This window comes from Limanda limanda, chromosome 22, assembly GCF_963576545.1.
Source record: "Limanda limanda chromosome 22, fLimLim1.1, whole genome shotgun sequence".
Classification (NCBI taxonomy): Eukaryota; Metazoa; Chordata; class Actinopteri; order Pleuronectiformes; family Pleuronectidae; genus Limanda; species Limanda limanda.
Genome location: NC_083657.1, coordinates 4,350,376 through 4,368,487, shown reverse-complemented (window position 1 = coordinate 4,368,487; position 18,112 = coordinate 4,350,376). Strand labels below are relative to the sequence as shown.

Genomic DNA, 18,112 nt, shown 5'->3' with positions numbered 1-18,112 from the left:
CTTCTCATTTTCATCCTCAGCACTTTCCATCTCTATGTTTTATATAAATCAAGGATGAATCAATAAAACACATGCTCAGTGTTCGCCGCTGCACAGACTGGAGTCTGTCGGGGGTTCTCACCTGGTTCCTGCCGCTGTATTGTTTGAATGTGTCGCGCAGCAGTGAGTTCACGTCATTTGATTCCTGCAGACCCCCGATCAGAACCTGAGGAAAACCAGATAAGTTCAACAACCCCGTCAAACCACTTCTGATAATTGTCGTCCTTTCTGCTTCTATGACACCATCACAGGTTTTACTGGTTCGGTGAAATCAGCGTCTTTTAAAAAAACCTGCAGGGTGCCTCAGGGTTTGGCTACAGACCAAACCCTGAGGCACCCTGCTGACATTTCAATCGCTGCAAAGAGTTTTCGAGAAATGAAAATAATCCTCCATTTCTAGTATTTATGACTCAAACGACAAAAACGTTTGCACAATACTGTCGAATAATAAAAAAAACGAAGAAACAAACAAAAGACAAGGAGAAGACAAAGAAACATAACAAAGAATGAAAGACAGAAAGAAAAACAGGACATAGTCTTTTAGGTGACCTCTGACCTCCAAAGTGCTGCTGACTCGGTGCATGTAGAGCCCCTCCTGCTGGATGTAGTTGGAGTAGCAGCGCTCCGGGATGTGACCGGACTGCAGCTCAGCAAGAAAGGAGGACGAGCGGAGAATCTCCTCGGCCAACAAGTCGCTGCGACCCCACATGACGTCAAACAAACTGACACCGGGCACGAGGCCTGAGAGAGACAGAAGGAATTCAGCGCCACCATCTGGTCACAGCTTTAATGGGAGGAAGCAGAACTTTCACATTTATAAACTACAAGTTCCACGTAGTGTTTCCTCAACCACTGCATTTCCATCTACATACATATTTAAATCACATTCAAGAGGCCGAAAACCTGTTTTGTGAGACCACTTTGAATTGAAACTACCAAAACCAAGGTGTGACCAGAACCTGGGACTCTCACCTGACTCGACCTGTTTGATGTGAGAGGCGACGGAACTGGAGAAGAAAGAAAACAGGATTACAAACAATAAACAATTAGGGCTGACACGTGAAAGTGAGTTGACTCAGTGTTCACACGACTTTTACTGTCTTGTTTTCATGCATTTGCACGTGGGAGCCACCTGCAGGGATCAAGTCCTTGTGTTCAGTCCGAGAATCACTTGAAGTTAAATATGTGAAAAAAGCAGCTCACCTGACTTTGCTGGAGCAGATGTAGAATCTGAGTTCTCCACAGGGGGCGCTGTGCAGATCGCCACCTAAACACAAATGCACACAACTGTTCGTACATGCCTTTGAAGACCCGCCCCCATCCCGCCTATGATTGGTGAGCAGTCATTGGCTAAAATATTTCTGATCCACAAATTTTTTAATCTTTCCCAAATTTAAAGTTTTACAGTTTGTGGCTTATTTAACAGATATGATAAATTTGCTTCTTGTTTTTGATCTTTATATTATTATCAACTAACTTTTTTATTGTACTATTGTAAATTATAGATATTATTAGATTACACATTCCACTACGATGCTACGTGCTGGTTTTATGGGAAAAAATATTAATAATTAATTTGTTACTTTTTGGATCCATTTCCATGCAAACGCCGCCCTCCGTCGTTTTCCCGCTCGTCTGATTGGTCCAGCCGCTGATCTTGAAGGGGGTGCTGTCGCTCCAGAACCAAGAGTTATTCTTCACAGAGAAAAAAGACGACTCAGGAGGATGTTGGTGATTTAAAGTAACGCTTTTAATGTAACGGGAGCTCGCACAAACACTACACAATTGACAATAAACTCTTGAAACTCTTGAAACGACACACACACCTGTTGTACGTGAAATCCGCCCGTCCAGACATGAGTGTTCGTGTTCGCTAGCTTCAGTAGAAACTGCTTCTCCTCTGGTGTGTGAAGCGACACAAGGTGACCACCTGTCCGAGAGCACAAAGACTAACACACACACACACACACTCAGTGAAACCATACAGTAGTTGAAACTTGTTGAGAATAAAACATGTCACATTGTGTTTACGTCAGCGCTGCTCCAGGAGCTCCACACAGGGAAGAAGGCGAAGCATCTCTGCCCGGAGAGGAGCCACTGAGGTGGGCATGGAGAGACCGGATCCTCCCCTGCAGACACCACCAATACAAAACTCATTAGGAGACATTCAGGTGACAAACTGCTTCACTGCTTTGTTCCCCAACTGCTCGCAGCTAAAACACTGAGGTGTGTTGACTGCTTGGTAAAAAAAACTTCTTCTGAACTTTTAGTATTTTGTTCAAACTGTAGACAACTGTTAGGAATTTCAAACTTTTAACTATAGGTTCTGTCTGAAAGAACTCTTAATAATAAAGATAGAAGTAGTTTTAGCTAGATATAATGCACATACAAATTAATTTAATAACCGTTGCTGTTTAGTGCCAATAATGTATCTTTTAGTTGTCCTCATAATTAACTTCTTGGATATTAAAGCATATTTTCATTAGCTGTATTCAACATCAGACAGAATTCAAGGAGCTGTCCTTTCTGGGGCAAAGTCAGTATGACATTGTTTAGTTTCGAGGATGCGAATGTTTACACATTCACAGTCAAGATTGTTTTGATGGAGCAGACACACAATAATAGTTCCTCAAACCATAATGGCACTGACTCTTTTCATAAAGGCGGAAGGGGAGGTAGGAGCAGTGGGTCAATAACATTACCTTATACAAATCATTATTTTCAACCTTTCGCTTATCATATTTAATATTTGGAATTTGCTAATAATGTTTGTACGTCACGAGGATGGTCAGTCTAACAGCTGTCCTGATAGGAGAGTCGAAGAGAGTTTGTTATGGTTAAGTTGGTGCAGCCGAGATGGCTGGACCAAGACACTTTCTACTCAAGGCTGAATTACGAGACAACATCAGACTGTCAGGGTAGATAGGGTTGCCCTAGCAACCAGCAGAGTAGCGTAGGAACATGACTGAGAGCTGCTGCTATGTCACTTCCTGGATTCGGTGACAAGAGGCGTGGGACTGCGGCTGGACCAATAAGGGAGATCCAAAGTGATTTTCGGTGACTCCCCTCCAAATATTTCATAACCAATCACATCAAATCTACTGTTATAACTATACCAAACCGCTGCTGTTCGGGGCCATTTTCATCTTCCTACTGCTAACTTAATTAGCATAGGCTGTGATAATTGTCCATAGCTATGAATAACTCTTCATTGTATCTTTAAATAAAACATTTGATTGAACCAAAATCTTGGATCGGCTTCTCTCATTATATAGGATAAAACAACACGCCTTAACACAACCTGCGACACACTGTGAAAAAGAAGAAGATGGCAGTTAAGACAAAAGGAACACACGCCGCTTATGTTTTCTTAAAGAAATGAATACTTTGATTCTTTCCAGATTCGAGTTTCTGTGAGCTAATATCCCATAGTAACAAATGACGACGGGAAAAACCTGTTGAGTGAGAGTCCACATTCCTAACTTCAGAGAACGACTCTGTCAGGAGGGCTGTGAAGAGGAGGAGGGCCAACACACAAACCATGGATAATCTGTAAAAAAACACAACACATACACAGCATTTACAGTGAGAAGATAACTTGTCAACATGTTCAGATTATAACAAAGAACAAACTGACATGGTTCAAACAGGAACACAGAGCAGACTGGAAAAGTATGTGAACAATTAAGATGAATCTGTCTTTCATCTTTGAGCTGCCTCAACGCATCAGCATTATCTCTGGATACATGCCAATATATTTGCATAATGATAGGATTTAAGACAGGAATGCTCAACAAATTATTTTACTTTCTTCTGATTATTTGTGTTGTTTGTTTCGTCCCTTTTATTTATTCCCATGACCTTTGTAAAAGAAATGAATTAGGAGGACTCTCATCATATTATTCATCATATATTATATTATATAAACATTCATATTATTTATGGTTTACCTGCTTTGACGTCAGAGTATCTTGAATGTTAACAAAATACAGCGGTTTTCGACCAGGTCCTCAGGCAGCAGCTTGTTGATCTTTCACCAGGTGAGGCTCCGGCTGCAGAACACGTTCACCGTCAAATCACGTTATAATAATATAAGACGGTTGTTTCTGTTCTAGCATCAAAATCAAAGTCCAGGAACATAAAGAAAACCAGGATCAGCTCAAACCATCTGTCTCACCTGAGCTCTGTGAGCGTGACTGATCCAGGTCCACCTGAGGGCTGCACTGAGGTAGTGGAGGGAAGCACAGCCTCCTAATTGGCTGCTGGGGTTGCGGAGGCTGGGAGGGTGGGGGGAGGGGGGCTTCACAGGGTTCAGGAACCATTACATGACGTCACCTAGTAGACGTTTCAGCACACCCATTTATTATTTAATATTCTTATGATTTCTTCTTTTAACTCGTGGTTATTATTGTTTTATAAAGTGAGTCAAACATTTTCTCCCCCCCCCCCCCTACATTTACTGATGTCTATGAGTGTGTGTGCTTTGGTGGAGCTTGATTGAATTTAAGGGGGGGGGGGGGGGATCCTGGAGGGAGGCGGCTACAGCTGGTGTACATCCTGTTAGTGTGTGTGAGTGTGTGTGTGTGTGTGTGTGTGTGTGTGTGTGTGTGTGTGTGTGAGTGTGTGTGTGAGTGTGTGGTCTTAATCTCAAAGAAAACCCTCCATGAGAAAAGAGAAGAAAGACTTCCTCCTCTGGAGTCTTCAGTGAATTTTAACGTTATCTAAACATCCACGAGCATGTTCATGTACACGTGTTCAACTCCCAAATAACCTTATTTAAACATCATATAGAGACAAGTTGAAATGTAGAAATTGTGAATTTGCAGCAACACGTCCAAAACAATGGGCTGAAACATTTTATCTGTGAATATAATGTTTTTCAGTTTCACTTCTTACATTTATATAAAATGGCATAATCCTGGAGGAATATTTTCCACAACCTGGCAACCCCAAACCTGTAAAGCATCTATTATTTGCGATGGTGGGCTTAGGGATGCGACCCCCCTCCCTCCACATCCTGGACCCAAACTGTCAGACCCCCCCCACTCACAAGCTTCAAACCAACTTTAATTTCACCCTCACTGATCTCTGGATACAGACAGTCCACAGGGTTGAAGCAAAGCTCAACCACACAAAAACTGAACCGCAGGACTGTGAAGACTGAAAAAGAGGAAGAGAAAGAGATTTTCTGGACGTCCTGACAGTCGTTGCTCCATGAGGTAAGGATGCTCCCGGATAGATTCATCCGCACTCTCATCTGTTCCTGTGTAATATATATATTTATATATTTACAGACGTCTGATCAGTGACGTCTGATCATTGAGGATGTTCTGACTGGACATGACAGCAGCAAAATCAAAAAGAAAAACAGTGTCGTTAAATACGAGACAGGATTTAAAACAGCTTTTGTCGTTTATACAAATATATTCTTAATCCCCTCAATTACCGACCAAGGACCAAACATTATTCGGATTATTTTATTTTCTCCCTGTCATGTGTTGTTCTCTTCTCAGTTAATCCTCACGTCTTCAATCTGTACACCACGTGAGACACAACACAGGTGTTCAATTATTTGTACGATTCACCGACACAATGAGAAGAATGTGGTTTAACCCACATTTATGACTAAAGCAAGGTTAACGAGCACTGAATGTGGTCTGACGAGTGTGATAAGCTCACAGGACCCATGCAAACACTTTACAAAACACAATGTGCTGCACTGAAGACAGGGACTGGATCAAGTCCAAGCTAATTGAAAATTAAAAAATATATGTACAATAATTTGTATTTGTCTGCAGAGATGCCGTCTACCCTCCTCTGTTTGGGGGTGGTCTTATTCTCGCTGGCTCCACCCACCCTGTCGTTTTCCCGCGGGGCGAGCCGCACCTCCTGTCAGGAAATGATTCCCGGTCACATTCGTGCTCAACCCCAGGACCCGTTCCACAGCTTCGTCACCCTGCGCACGTCCGCCTCCTCTTACCTGCCGGGACAGCTAATCACAGGTAGTCATTATATATTTTTTAACCCTAACTCCTCCTCTAACTTTGATTCATATCTACTAACTTCTACCTGAAGCATTCATTTATTGTCCGTTAACTCACAAATTGACACAATAAATTACTAAGTTCTGTCTGTAGTCCAATGTTCTCGTACATTAACTTTTAAGCCAACCTGATCCATAGACTTTGAATAAATATGGACGTCATGACAGCTTCCAAAAGTGAAGCCAAATCATCTTTATTGCCCCCTGGTGGCTGTCTACAGTATATGTCATGCCACATGGTCGGCACCTTAAACCCTTTCATCACCTGGGTTCCTCATTTAACAGTAAATTGTAACAACACTACAACAACAACTTGGTTAATATCTCTTCGTTGTGTTTGTTCGTATCCACGCCTGGATCCTCAGTAACTGTCCGAAGCTCTCGGGACTTCATGGGTTTCCTGCTCCAGGCCCGGAGCGTGGAGGGGTCCGGGGGAAGAGCTGAAGCTGGAGCTGGACCTGGAGTCGGGGTCCGGGCCAGAAGTGGAGTCAAAACAGGCGTCAGGTCCACAAGAGCCGGCCCAGTGGTGATGGGTGGCTCCTGGACGCTCACTCCTCCTGGAACTCACACCCTGCGCTGCCTCTCAGACGGCGACACCCTCACCCACTCGGATAAACAGCTCAAGAGAAACCTTTCGTTTGTGTGGAGAGCTCCTGATGCCCCAATGGGTGACATACGCTTCTAGTAAGTACAGTCTACTGATATTTGTGAAAGGAAATGTAGAGAAACGTCATCAGAATCCAAAGTGTAACGTCAATGTGTCATTATCTCCATAGCTTTTTCCACAATTATATAATTTTTATTCAACAACACTCAAATCTCTGTCATTCCAGCATCACAGTGGTGCAGTCGTACTTTGTGTATTGGGCAGGTATTGAGTCTGCAGTGGTGCATGATGGGAGTCGCAGATCTGTGAGTGGGAGCAAAACCCCAAAGGTTGATGGAGAAACTTCTGCACTGCAGGAATATGAAGTTGCTGCACTGCCAGGTACGCAAACCTTTGTCATGATTGAAGTTGGCTTCTTCCTGTCGTTGTATCTACACTTCAATGACACAGATACTTTCCTTTTTCTCACCCTATTGCCTCACAGCTCTCAGAGCCTACAGCGCGTCAAACAAACCAACAAACCAGGCAGCCAACCCTGCTACTACCACAGGACACAGTCTACCAGGAAGCAGTGGAACCCAACGCTACAGGTCCCTGGAACCAGTCACCCGTCCCAGCCTTGGCAGAGACCACCTGACCAACCAGGCAGGTAATGACAGGAACAGCCCACAGACTTCAGGAACTCTTCAAAAGGCTTCCAGTGGCAGGGAGAGGACAGGAGTCCTCACTGGTGTGACAGGAGAAACAGGAAGTGACACAAGAACCTTTGTGACTGGTACTGAGGAACTCAAACGCTCTCTTTTCCTGTCCAAACACTTTCCAACAGCCTCAATCTCCTCAGCTGAGAAGGCTGCAGGAACCCGACCTACTGTTTTACCAGACATCACCGTTCAAACCTTGACCAGTCCTCTGTCCCTTTCCTCCCTCCCTCTTCTAAATGATGTTGATATGGAAACAAAAGAGGCAAAGACAAAGTTACCGGATCCAAAACTGTCCACAGGGACCAAAATGGTAAATACCCAAACCACCTCATATACACCTTCAACCAATGACAGCTTCAGCAATACAAATTCCCCAAGAGTCAGTACCCACAAGCCAAGAGAACCATTCCAGGATCATACTAATACAGTAAAGTTCAAGACCCAGAGTAGTTCCTTTAAGCCCCAGGGAACTAACCTGACTGAGTCTAAAACTAGTCTAATAAAAGATGAAATTGGAAGCAAGTCACCATCCCAGCCCCAGAATTCTCACCTAAAATCTTCCCTCTATCTCCAAACTTCTTCATCCAAATCTTTCCTTCCAATTCAAACCTCCCAATCCAAATCCCTTCCCCAGTACCACACCATTTCAACCCCATCTCAGGCCCTACCTAACACACTCTACAAGCCTGTGAGTGATATAACCAAACCTCAGGCTGAAACCAGTCCATCTTACCCTCAGCTTCAAACATCTGCCCCTCTGAGGAGCTTTACCAAAGCCCTGTCCCCAACTATCCCCACTCAAACTCCCCGGATAGACCAATCCCAATGGGACACACCACCTGAGGCTTCGAGTGTCTCTCCCATACCACAGCCCCATTCCCAAACTGGTGCACCCCCGGACTTCATCTTTGAATCGAAGCCAACTCAATCCTCAGTAACTCTTACATCTTTGAACTCTCTACTATTCACATCAAGGTTTTACTCAGTCTCTGCTACAAATCAGGGAAACCATGTCACAAATCATCAGCCTCAAGCAATTATCAAAACCACTACCCTTATTTTTGCTTTCCCCTCAACCACTCCTTCACCTAATTCTTCCGGGTCTACCCTTCAACCTTCAGCCTCGTCTTCCTCTCCTAGTTTGCCTCAATCTACTCTTATCAATCCTAGATCTACCACTCCTCTGTATCCCTCTAGAAGTTCCACCGAGGTAACGGTACATCCATCTTTAAGATCAACATTGTTCACTCATTCCTCATCCTCCTCTTTAAAAAAACAACCAAAAACAGCTCCTGCCCGATCTGCTCCTCCTTCTCCTTCCCCAATTTCGGTTCCTCCTCTTTTCCCAGCTATCCAACCTTCCCCTACTTATCCTGTACCGTACTCCTCCCACCACCCATCACCAGCTGCCCTGTTTCCCCCGGTCCCCTCAACTAATCCTTCCTCGTCTCCCTTTACCTCTTCGAAGTTGAACACGGGTTCGACTTTTTCCTCATCCTCTTCTTCCCCCATCTCATCAGCCCTCCCCTCCACTGACTCATCCACCTCTTCCATTTCCTCTCCTTCACCTTCACCTCCTCCTTTGACTGGAATATCCTCTTCCATCTCACTGGGTTCCTCGTTTCCTACTTCCCTCCAGTCTACCTCCCCTCCCCTCAGACCCTCTCCAGCTCCCCTTCGCTCTCTGTACCACCCCCCCATGCCCTCTCCTTCCCCTGTGCCCTCCCAGAAGCTGACCATGGGCCAGAGTTTGCTGATCCAGCATCACATTGCCCCATCAGATCCTCAGCCCGACCTCACCCCAGCAACACAGAGAACACTGGTTCATCCGAATCCCGAACCTCATCCAAACCTTGACCCAAACTTTAAACTAAATCTGGGTTACGAGTTGAAAACACACCTTCCCAAAACGGATACTAAACCAAAACGTCCTCCCAATCCCCCTGGAACTCCAGACAAAGACGGGAAGTATCCAAACATTATCCCCAGACACAGTGCCTGGGAGCTGGGCATGCTGCTGGGCTGCTCAGCGGGCTTAGGCATGGTGCTGGTGGTTGGGGTGAGGTACATGTACCGGCAGGCCTGTGGTAAACGGACAGCGGTGACGCTGAACGACAGGGAGAGAGAGTATGAGAGAGGACAGCGAGGAGAGAGAGGAGAGAGAGGCCTGATCCATGTCCAGGAGTGTGGGGACTTGGTCCGAGTCCGAAGAATCAGAGAAAACAGTTTTGTGCTTCTGGCAGAGTACGATATACTGACACCACCTGGAGACTGAAATACAGGCAACATATGTAATAATATATGAACAAATTGACAGAGAAGATTTCAAAATACGTCTCAAGATCAGAGCGGCTGTGAGGGCAGAAATAACCACAACTGGAAAACACAAACATCCAACAATGCCTTGCTTGTAGGAAGCTAGTGAACCCAGAATGACTTTTAAATCAAATTAAAATTACACTTAGCTATTTTAACAGGATAACAAATCATGAACATAAATATTAACATTAATACTTTTACACTTTCTAAAAATGTTTCCTCGAGCAATCCTGCAGGTCATTAAGTGTTTTAATCTTGTTGTCATGTATAAACAAACTTTCTTCAGTCCTCCTGGACAACTTTCTGGGAAATTGGAATAAAATGTTCTTGCCACCAACATGTTTAGAGAACTAGTATTTTTTTTAAGGTATCGTAGACACGAGGATGACATACACCATATGGTGGACACTTTTTTCACATGAAAATGTATAGTTTTTAACTAGATACACAGTAGATGTTTATGATTGCATAACTGGAGAACTTGATTGTATAAATCCCAGTTTTGTGTGCTGATATAGCTTTAAACTTATGTCTTTTGGATGCACTTAATAATAAAGTATTTTTCCACTGTCACGTGTTTTGTCCTGGGTGTCACTGCTGTGCTTAGTCATATAAAATCTAAAGGGTCTGATTGTGTGATCCGAAGAGCACAAGGCCTCCAGGGTCTGGTGAAGAGGCTTATTTTAGCCGTGCTTCTTCAAATGACGAGACAGAAGGACCATCTGTCAAACACAAGCTGGGTCAGTGGATTTAATGAGCTGCCAATACTTCCTTGGGAGTCTCAGTGTTCTTCTTCTTTTGGTCAGACAACAAAATGTAAGAAACACATATCTGGTCCATTTAAAAGAGATATTGCCACAACATATCATAGAATGTAAAGTTTTTATTTCCTTATAGTTGTTTTTTTTAAATAAACAATACCCATACATACCAAACTCACCATCTTCAAAATTGTAAAAATAAACAGCTGGAAAATCAATCGCACTTTAAACGTCGCCTACATTTCAGATTCTTCCTGCTTCTCTAACATTCATCTCTTTAAAATGGATTTAAAGTTTTCAGTTGACGGAATAAACAAAAGGAAAAATTATACATACAGATTAATTTGTAGACCCACCAAGACAAAATGATACGAATGTGAGCAGCAATACGTCGTTCGGAAGGAGAGCACGGATCCGTCTACATGACATGACAACAGTATAGTGCAACGACCAGGGGCTTATTTCTCCTCAAAGAAATTAGATAGCTTGGAATTGGATCAGCCTCTCTGTCTAAGACCAGTATAGAATATGGCATCGTTAATGCCATATTCTATACTGCCAGAGCAACAACCTAATTCTATTAAGAGCCATTTTTACTCCCTACAGTGATATCTGACTGTAAGTGAGAAGCTCAAACTAAAGTTGATTCTGTTTCAACAGGTAATGCTCAAGCAGCAAAGAAAGCGGCACAACTAACCAACATTCTGTATTTGATACTCCTTATTCCTTTCTCTCACAGATTTAGCATAGAGATAGCAACAACATAGAGAAAGCAGCCTATAAAAGGGCTGAATGTACATGTTTCAACAATGTGTCAATCTGAGGACGGCCGTCCATGTCTGTTTAAATGTTTATTTGTTGTTTTGTTTGTATTGAAAACTGTCGAGTTTCACAAATTACTCACAATGTTTTATTTCAAAATGTTAAATTTTTCTGACAAGCAACACTACATGAGGTCAGGACATAAGTAGAGTAAACTGTGTGGTTCTGGAAATCTCCTCTTGCTTCCTGCTTGGTCCAAATCAGACGTGTACGTCAAATAACGTAGAAAAGAACAAATATACGTACAGTTTAAGTACATTTGTGAATAATGTAAAAAAAAAAAAAAGGAAACCTAAGAATGTGTATAGATCCGGGAAGAACGATGATATTTTGGTTGTTAAATTAGATTCATTACAACAGTGCGCATGTTGTACCTTCGTTATTTGGATCGATCATTCGTTCAACATTAGTCCTTCACCTCAGGACTGCTCCTTCCTCCACAAATACAAAAGCTTATATCTGAAAGTGTAAAACAATCAAAACAAGCTGTCAATATTCCACCGTACATTTAAAGTCGGATCGTCCAGCATTAGTTTGATTATATCGATAAGTTAAGTGCGGGAATCATTCACATTTGTAGAAAAATGTAGAAAATAGCAAGAAAAAAAAAAAAAAAAAATCAATGGTCCCAGTAACTCCACCCGCCACGTCCCCGTTGGCGTGTTATTCATAACAAACCCTCTTCGTTACAAAAAAAACCCAAACAGGATTCTTTTGGGTTATTCCATACAAAAATAAATCATGTACTTTAGCTTCTTTTAAATATAAAAGTTGGAAATACAATTCACGTAGAAACTGAGAAAATCAAGGCAACTCGTCTCCTTCGCCACGCTGAGGTCTCTGTTGATTGGTTGCTGTAAGGCACACGTGACTCCGCCACAGTCCACTTTGTATCGCAGTGCAAAAAACCATGGAAACACCGATTCCCTCTCCGTCAGATGGGCTGGAGCGGCGGCTGCGTCTTCGCCACCTGAACAGAGAAGCACAGAGTGTCAGAGAGGGAGCTCTTCAGCTAGTGAGCATGATCAGTGAATCTCCAACCGTCACCAGGTTCGGTGGAAATAATTAGAGTAGTGAGAATTAAATGTCACAGGAAGTTTAAAAAAAAATCTGATTTAAAAAGATCAAACGGCAAAACGTAGAATTGATTAGAATTTTTTTGTAGAAATGATTCAAAAGTCAGAAAACAAAAGGTTCTTAGGTCATTTCCATTCACGCTCAGAGAAAAGATTGAGTCAAAGGCTGTCAGCAGCTCTGAACATAATACAGGGGGGGGTGAACTAGCCCTTTAAACATCACCATTAAAACCACCACCACCAACCCATCTGGGGCTTGATTCAAGTGAAGCTGGTGAATTTGCAGCAGTGAGTCCAGCAGCAGATTGTTTTTCCTGCCAGTAGGGAGAGCTGTTTCACTCAGATCGCATTAGGACAGATTTTAAACTGACATCAGAAAACCCACAGGAAGCTGCTGGACGCACCGTCACAGATTCACCACAGACATTACTCCATAACTAAATCAGTTGTTGTCGGTTCGAGTCGTTTCTCTACTCACAGGACAGTAGTGTTGGAACGCGGCCCTATCTCAACAACAGACTAGACTGTGAGGAGAAGGAGAAAAGGTGACCAGGTGAGTATTGGAATGCAGCCCGCGGCCTGTTAACTGGTCGGACTAGGAGCTCTGACCCAGCGCACTGAGGCGTCGGCGGCGATCGGCGCGTACCTTCTGCTGCGTGGTCATCCAGCTGCGGATGGTCGGCACCAGGACGGAGCCGAGCAGGATCTGAGCCGGGTGGTAGATCAGCAGGGGAACCGAGATCAGGGAGAGGTGCTCGTAGCCCTCGAACACGATCTTCAGCATGGGGATGCCTGGACACGGAGCAAACACAAGATGAAGAAGTCAGTCAAAGATGGTTTATGTGTGTGTGTGTGTGTGTGTTGTGATGCGTGTGTGTTTACCCAGGGTTAATGATTTGTGTGTGGAGCAGAAGATGATGGCGACAGTGTCTGCAGGACTGAATCCTGAACCAGCCCTGAAAACAAACAAACACGAGTCAGATTCTTTTTCACACCCTCCGTCCTTACAGTGGTAGTTTCCTTCAATTTGTCATTTTCTATCAGGAAAAAGAGTGAGGAGAAAATCAGAAGGAGAAGTAAAGGAGGATGTAAAACAGAGGGAGGAGACTCACCTGGTAGAAAAGGTGAACGTGAGCAGCATGAAGCTGAGCTGGATGGAGAAAACTGTGGGGAGCAAGGAAAAGATTTTGACCGGTCAATAGGTGTTTACATTCAAAATTAAACCAGTCAACTGACATCAACAGAGATCAGGGAACTTTGTGTTTATTTAGCTTTGTCTAAAGTCTCAAGACAAGCGGATGGTGTGAACATCCTCACAGGCTGATGGTCTGTCTCCCCCTGGTGGCAACAACTGGAGCATGCTAGACACAAGTTGTTTCTTCCTTAAGAAAACTATGTGTAGAAGGTGACAGGGTTTTATTTTGTGTCAAGTGATCTCCTCATTACCTCCAGAGAGACAACCTGAAAACATAAATAACACCAGCCTCTGCCTATCGCTGCCACTGAGGCCCAACACCAGAGAAACCTGTTCATTAGAGAAGGAGTTATCCTTCTTATTTTATCCCTGAACTTAGATGAATACAATCTAATGAAGCTGCATCTTATTTTATTTTGCTAGATTATTTAAATCTTGAATATCTCCTGAAAGGTTCCAGCTTTGTCAACATGTTTTGGTTGTGTTTCCGTGGAGAAACTGTGCTGTGAGTGGCAGGCGCTGGTACTGACTGATGAGGACGACCAGCAGCAGACTGGTGGGGTCCAGCTCGATGTTGGGGTTGCTGAACGTGTCACAGAACGTGGTGTAGATGATCATGAGGAGGACGGCGCTGCTGACGGCGCCGAACGGAGGCTTCTTCCTCTCCAGAAACTCCCTGAGGAACCTTCGACACACCTGAACACACACACACACACACACACACACACACACACAGGAGAGACGTTCAGGACGAGATCAACGCTGAACAACTACAACACACTGACACACAAACTCATACCTGACCCAGGACCAGCGGCACCACGACCGTCATGAAGAGCTGAGAGAAGATGGAGGAGAAGGGAACGGACGATGAGGAGCCGAGCTGCAGGAGGAGGAAGAGGAGAAGGAGAAGAACCATGAGAGAGGGGTTACAACACACGCAAGGAGGAAGAGGAGACTCGACCTTCATCTTTATTTGCAGTGTGTTTTTGTTTTCAACAGGTCGGACTTACGAAGATCAGCAGCAGCACCGGAGTCACGACGATTCCCTGCAGAACCAAACCACACAGTTACACCCTGAACCAACGTTCATTCATAATTCACAGTCCGACCCTGAAGGCATCTCACCAGGAAGCTCCCGAACGCAGAGTTGAAGATGGCGGCCGCCTGGAGACACACACACACACACACACACACACACACAGTCGGTTACCATGTCAACACGCCGCTCATTGCTCCTTAGCATCACACCATCCGTCAAACACTGGAGGACAATAACCTGCGAACATGTGAGCGTGTTACCTCGTTGCCTCCGACCGCCTTGGTGAGAATAACGGCGGACGACACCGGAGGGGGCATGCAGCTCACCGTCTGTAACCTAGGCAACCACGACAGCAGGATGGAGAGGAGGACGAGCACGGAGAAAGAGAAAGGCCAGGAACAATCATTTACCCTCCTCGTCGTTCAAAAGGTCAAAGGTCAGACACATTTAGAACGATGTAATCACATTAGACAAAAGTGATCAATGACAGTTAACCTACCCTCGCAGTAGGAGCTTTTCAAAATAAAATGCGGTTTACACATTAAAGTCTTTGTTACCAGATAAATCACATGAAAGCAGCCCAGTGGGATTATTACACATCAAATGAAACTTTTTTAATCATCAGGTGGTTCCTCCCATAGATATATATAAAGACTAGATATCTCGCTCGACGGAGCCGGACGTCACCACATGGCGGCCATCTTGTTGCGGGAGGCTCGCTCACCCATAACATTGTGTTGGTAGTGGTAAATAACCATAACTTGCTCAATTTTCAACCGATTTTGAAACGGTCTGGTTTGTTATAAACGTCAGAGATGTAGTTATGACACTGCATAAATTATTATTTTTTTTTAGAAAATAACATAATTATTCATAAGTACACAGTGTCATATCTACATCTCTGACGTTTATTACAAACCAGACCGTTTCAAAATCGGTTGAAAATTTAGCAAGTTATGGTTATTTACCACTACCAACACAATGTGATGGGTGAGAGAGCCTCCCGCAACAAGATGGCCGCCATGTGGTGACGTTCGTCTCCGTTGGCCGGCAACGCGGCCGAGATATCTAGTGTTCATATCTGTGGTTCCTCCTGTCTAATTATCTGTTTGATTTCAAAGCGCCCCCATGTGGTGAGGAGGGTGAAAGGCAGCTTTAAACGCCATGAATTGAATTTGTTGCTTTTTTCAGGCCACACACACACACACGCACACACACACACACACACACAGAGAGGGTCTTTCAGTCTTTAAGTAACTCGCCCTTCAGGTACAGTGAGGAAGGGACGTGAACAAAGGCTGGCTTTCACAGACCCACTCTTCCTACCCTCTGAGCAGCCATTGGTCGATGGAGGTGAGCCCCAGCACTCGGAGCAGCAGCCACATGGCCAGCGGGAAGAAGACCAGCGTGAACGACTGCACGAAGAGGTGGAGGCGCACGTGAAGCAGCGCGCTCGTCAACTCCTGCAGAGACAGAAACAGGAAACACTCACTGAGTTTTGTGTTACTCACGTGACACACGAGGGAAGGTGGCGTGCGGGTGTCAGTCGCTGTCTCACCTCGGTTTTCAGCGACAGGCCGCTGTTGAAGAAGATGAGTGCGACGGCGACGTAGGCGATGGTGATCTCTGGCTTCAGTGGACCTGAGAGAATGAGAGAGAGAGAGAGAGAGACCAGAAAACAAGCTTATTTACCACTGTGACCTCCATTTTGATATTAATAGTAATTTATAATCTTAACACCGAATGGGTATCTCATCACAAACACATTTCCAGATTACTCTTGAATATCGTGAAAAATATCTAAAATAAGAAAAATATGTCTAAAAAAATATAAAGGTGCTGGTGATCATGAGGTTAAACTTAAGTGGGCCTCAATTGTTTGTGTGATATTGTATGATTATCATTTGTGACATATTTTTTTGTCATCTTTGTCACTTTGTCATCTTTGTCCCTTTGTCCTCTTCCCTCTTCAGTTGTAGCACCAGTTTATGTTGATTGTTATTGATCACCGTTACTTTAACGTTCAACATGTCGGCTACATGTCTGTACATTTAAGTCATGAACGTTATTTATTGATGTACATATGGTTCTGAGATGCAGTACAACTACAAACTGCATTTTAATTTTGTTTTCAATTCTTAAGCACTGAAAATCAACCGTTTTTGTTGTTTTTTACACAGATTTGTCTAGATTTGTTTGAGGTCTTTAAATAAAACCAACATGGAAAACCAAATGTTAAAACTTCCTTCAATCCACATGCACGCACGCACACACACAGACACGTAAGCACGCACGCACGTAGGCACATGAGTGGGCCGCTGATTACTTTCTAGTCAGAATCGTGGTCCCTGGGACAAAACCAGTTGAAAACCCCTGGTCTACTCTAGACTGAAGCAGCTGTGTCTTCTGCAGTTTGAAGCTGCAGTTTCCCCAGTGCACCTGAATGCAGCACAGACAGTAGCAGAGTGTATCTAATCTGCAGGTCGACATGTGAAGTTGTGAACTTATCTCCACTTATCAGTTTAGGTCACGACCGGAATCTCGACTTATCTTTATCACAGCTCTCGCTCTTCTTTATTTAACAGCAGCAGGTAGATGGGCCCCGTGGTGAAGCTGGTTTGATGTTGGGACATGGAAGCTGTCGGAATCAATTATCTCTAATTGAAGTATTAATGTCCAATTAGCAACGTCCAACCTGACACCAACTTCACCGTGTGTCACACAGGTGAGTCACACATGGTTCAACTGTGGAACTCAGCCCAGCGGGGGCGCGCACACGGGAGCGCGCAGCAGTGTGTTTACATTAGTGCTGATGAGTGCAACGTGTCACCACACACACACCTACACACTTTAATAACGAACTGCCATTTAGAAATTCCTCTATTTTACAGTCTTCTCCATTTTACACGAACATCAACGTGTTGTGTGTCATTCATTTTTTCATAATCTTCGACAATAGGATCCAACTTTTAATTCGGCATAACTCACGTACACGAGATAACGTGTATTTACCGGGTTTGGAGACGAATCCCGCCGCACCCCCTCATAGAAACAGAGTCAAAGTTGTGAGTTTATTTCCAAAAGTTGTGAGTTTAATTCCAGTAAAACGCAGATTTAATAATGACTCCCCAGCCGATGTGTTCAGCGAGTGTCCCCGGTTAGTTTAAAGTATAAAGTTTTATCTTTGTTCCAAACTTTAACTCAGATCCTGGTTGTTTCTACAGAACTTCCTGAGCTCCGGTTCTCAAACTCCGACTCTCTCACCTCCTCTCACGCCGAAGCCTGGCTGCAGTTTGGCGGATAGGATCACCAGCACGATGCCGATGATGAACCACTCCTTCCGGACCCTCGCCAGCAGGCCCATGTTTCAGCCCCCGGGGCTCCAGCCGATCAGCCCGGCGTCCCCCGTCTCTCCAGCCGGACCCGCGGCTCCGCAAGCTTCGTCTCCTGCTCCGGAGGATGTTCCGTCAGGAGTACCAGGGGGACATCCGGAGCTGCCTGGTTCCG

General features: G+C 44.3%; 2 protein-coding genes across 2 annotated transcripts; one reads left to right on the top strand and one right to left on the bottom strand.

The window, feature by feature from the left end:
* Window positions 1-5,839: 5,839 nt before the first annotated feature.
* LOC132996290 (reelin domain-containing protein 1-like) lies at window positions 5,840-9,665 on the top strand. The gene is made up of 6 exons (XM_061066634.1): window positions 5,840-6,041; window positions 6,448-6,766; window positions 6,916-7,070; window positions 7,174-7,338; window positions 8,740-8,868; window positions 9,061-9,665. The coding sequence occupies exons 1-6, from the start codon at window positions 5,840-5,842 to the stop codon at window positions 9,663-9,665; spliced, it is 1,575 nt and encodes a 524-aa protein (XP_060922617.1).
* Window positions 9,666-10,577: 912 nt separating this feature from the next.
* Window positions 10,578-18,076, bottom strand: slc10a7 (solute carrier family 10 member 7). The gene is made up of 13 exons (XM_061066299.1): window positions 17,870-18,076; window positions 16,164-16,246; window positions 15,932-16,068; window positions 14,866-14,941; window positions 14,692-14,730; window positions 14,577-14,612; window positions 14,363-14,446; window positions 14,094-14,259; window positions 13,481-13,532; window positions 13,251-13,324; window positions 13,015-13,160; window positions 12,847-12,892; window positions 10,578-12,262 (listed from the first exon to the last, which is right to left on the bottom strand). Exons 1-12 carry the CDS (start codon window positions 17,967-17,969, stop codon window positions 12,872-12,874), a joined length of 1,014 nt encoding a protein of 337 aa, XP_060922282.1. The 5' UTR covers window positions 17,970-18,076; the 3' UTR covers window positions 10,578-12,262; window positions 12,847-12,871.
* Between the last annotated feature and the right edge of the window lie 36 nt (window positions 18,077-18,112).

What these genes read in the sequence shown, in the direction of transcription:
- LOC132996290 (XM_061066634.1), top strand. Translation starts at nt 5,840, where the DNA reads ATGCCGTCTACCCTCCTCTGTTTGGGGGTGGTCTTATTCTCGCTGGCT. An exon ending in TGAAGTTGCTGCACTGCCAG is followed by an intron (nt 7,071 to 7,173) that starts GTACGCAAACCT and finishes ATTGCCTCACAG; the next exon opens with CTCTCAGAGCCTACAGCGCG. An exon ending in CTCTTCGAAGTTGAACACGG is followed by an intron (nt 8,869 to 9,060) that starts GTTCGACTTTTT and finishes GACCCTCTCCAG; the next exon opens with CTCCCCTTCGCTCTCTGTAC.
- slc10a7 (XM_061066299.1), bottom strand. Translation starts at nt 17,969, where the DNA reads ATGGGCCTGCTGGCGAGGGTCCGGAAGGAGTGGTTCATCATCGGCATC. An exon ending in AGGCGGTCGGAGGCAACGAG is followed by an intron (nt 14,731 to 14,865) that starts GTAACACGCTCA and finishes GTGTGTCTCCAG; the next exon opens with GCGGCCGCCATCTTCAACTC. An exon ending in TGCCGCTGGTCCTGGGTCAG is followed by an intron (nt 14,260 to 14,362) that starts GTATGAGTTTGT and finishes GTGTGTGTTCAG; the next exon opens with GTGTGTCGAAGGTTCCTCAG.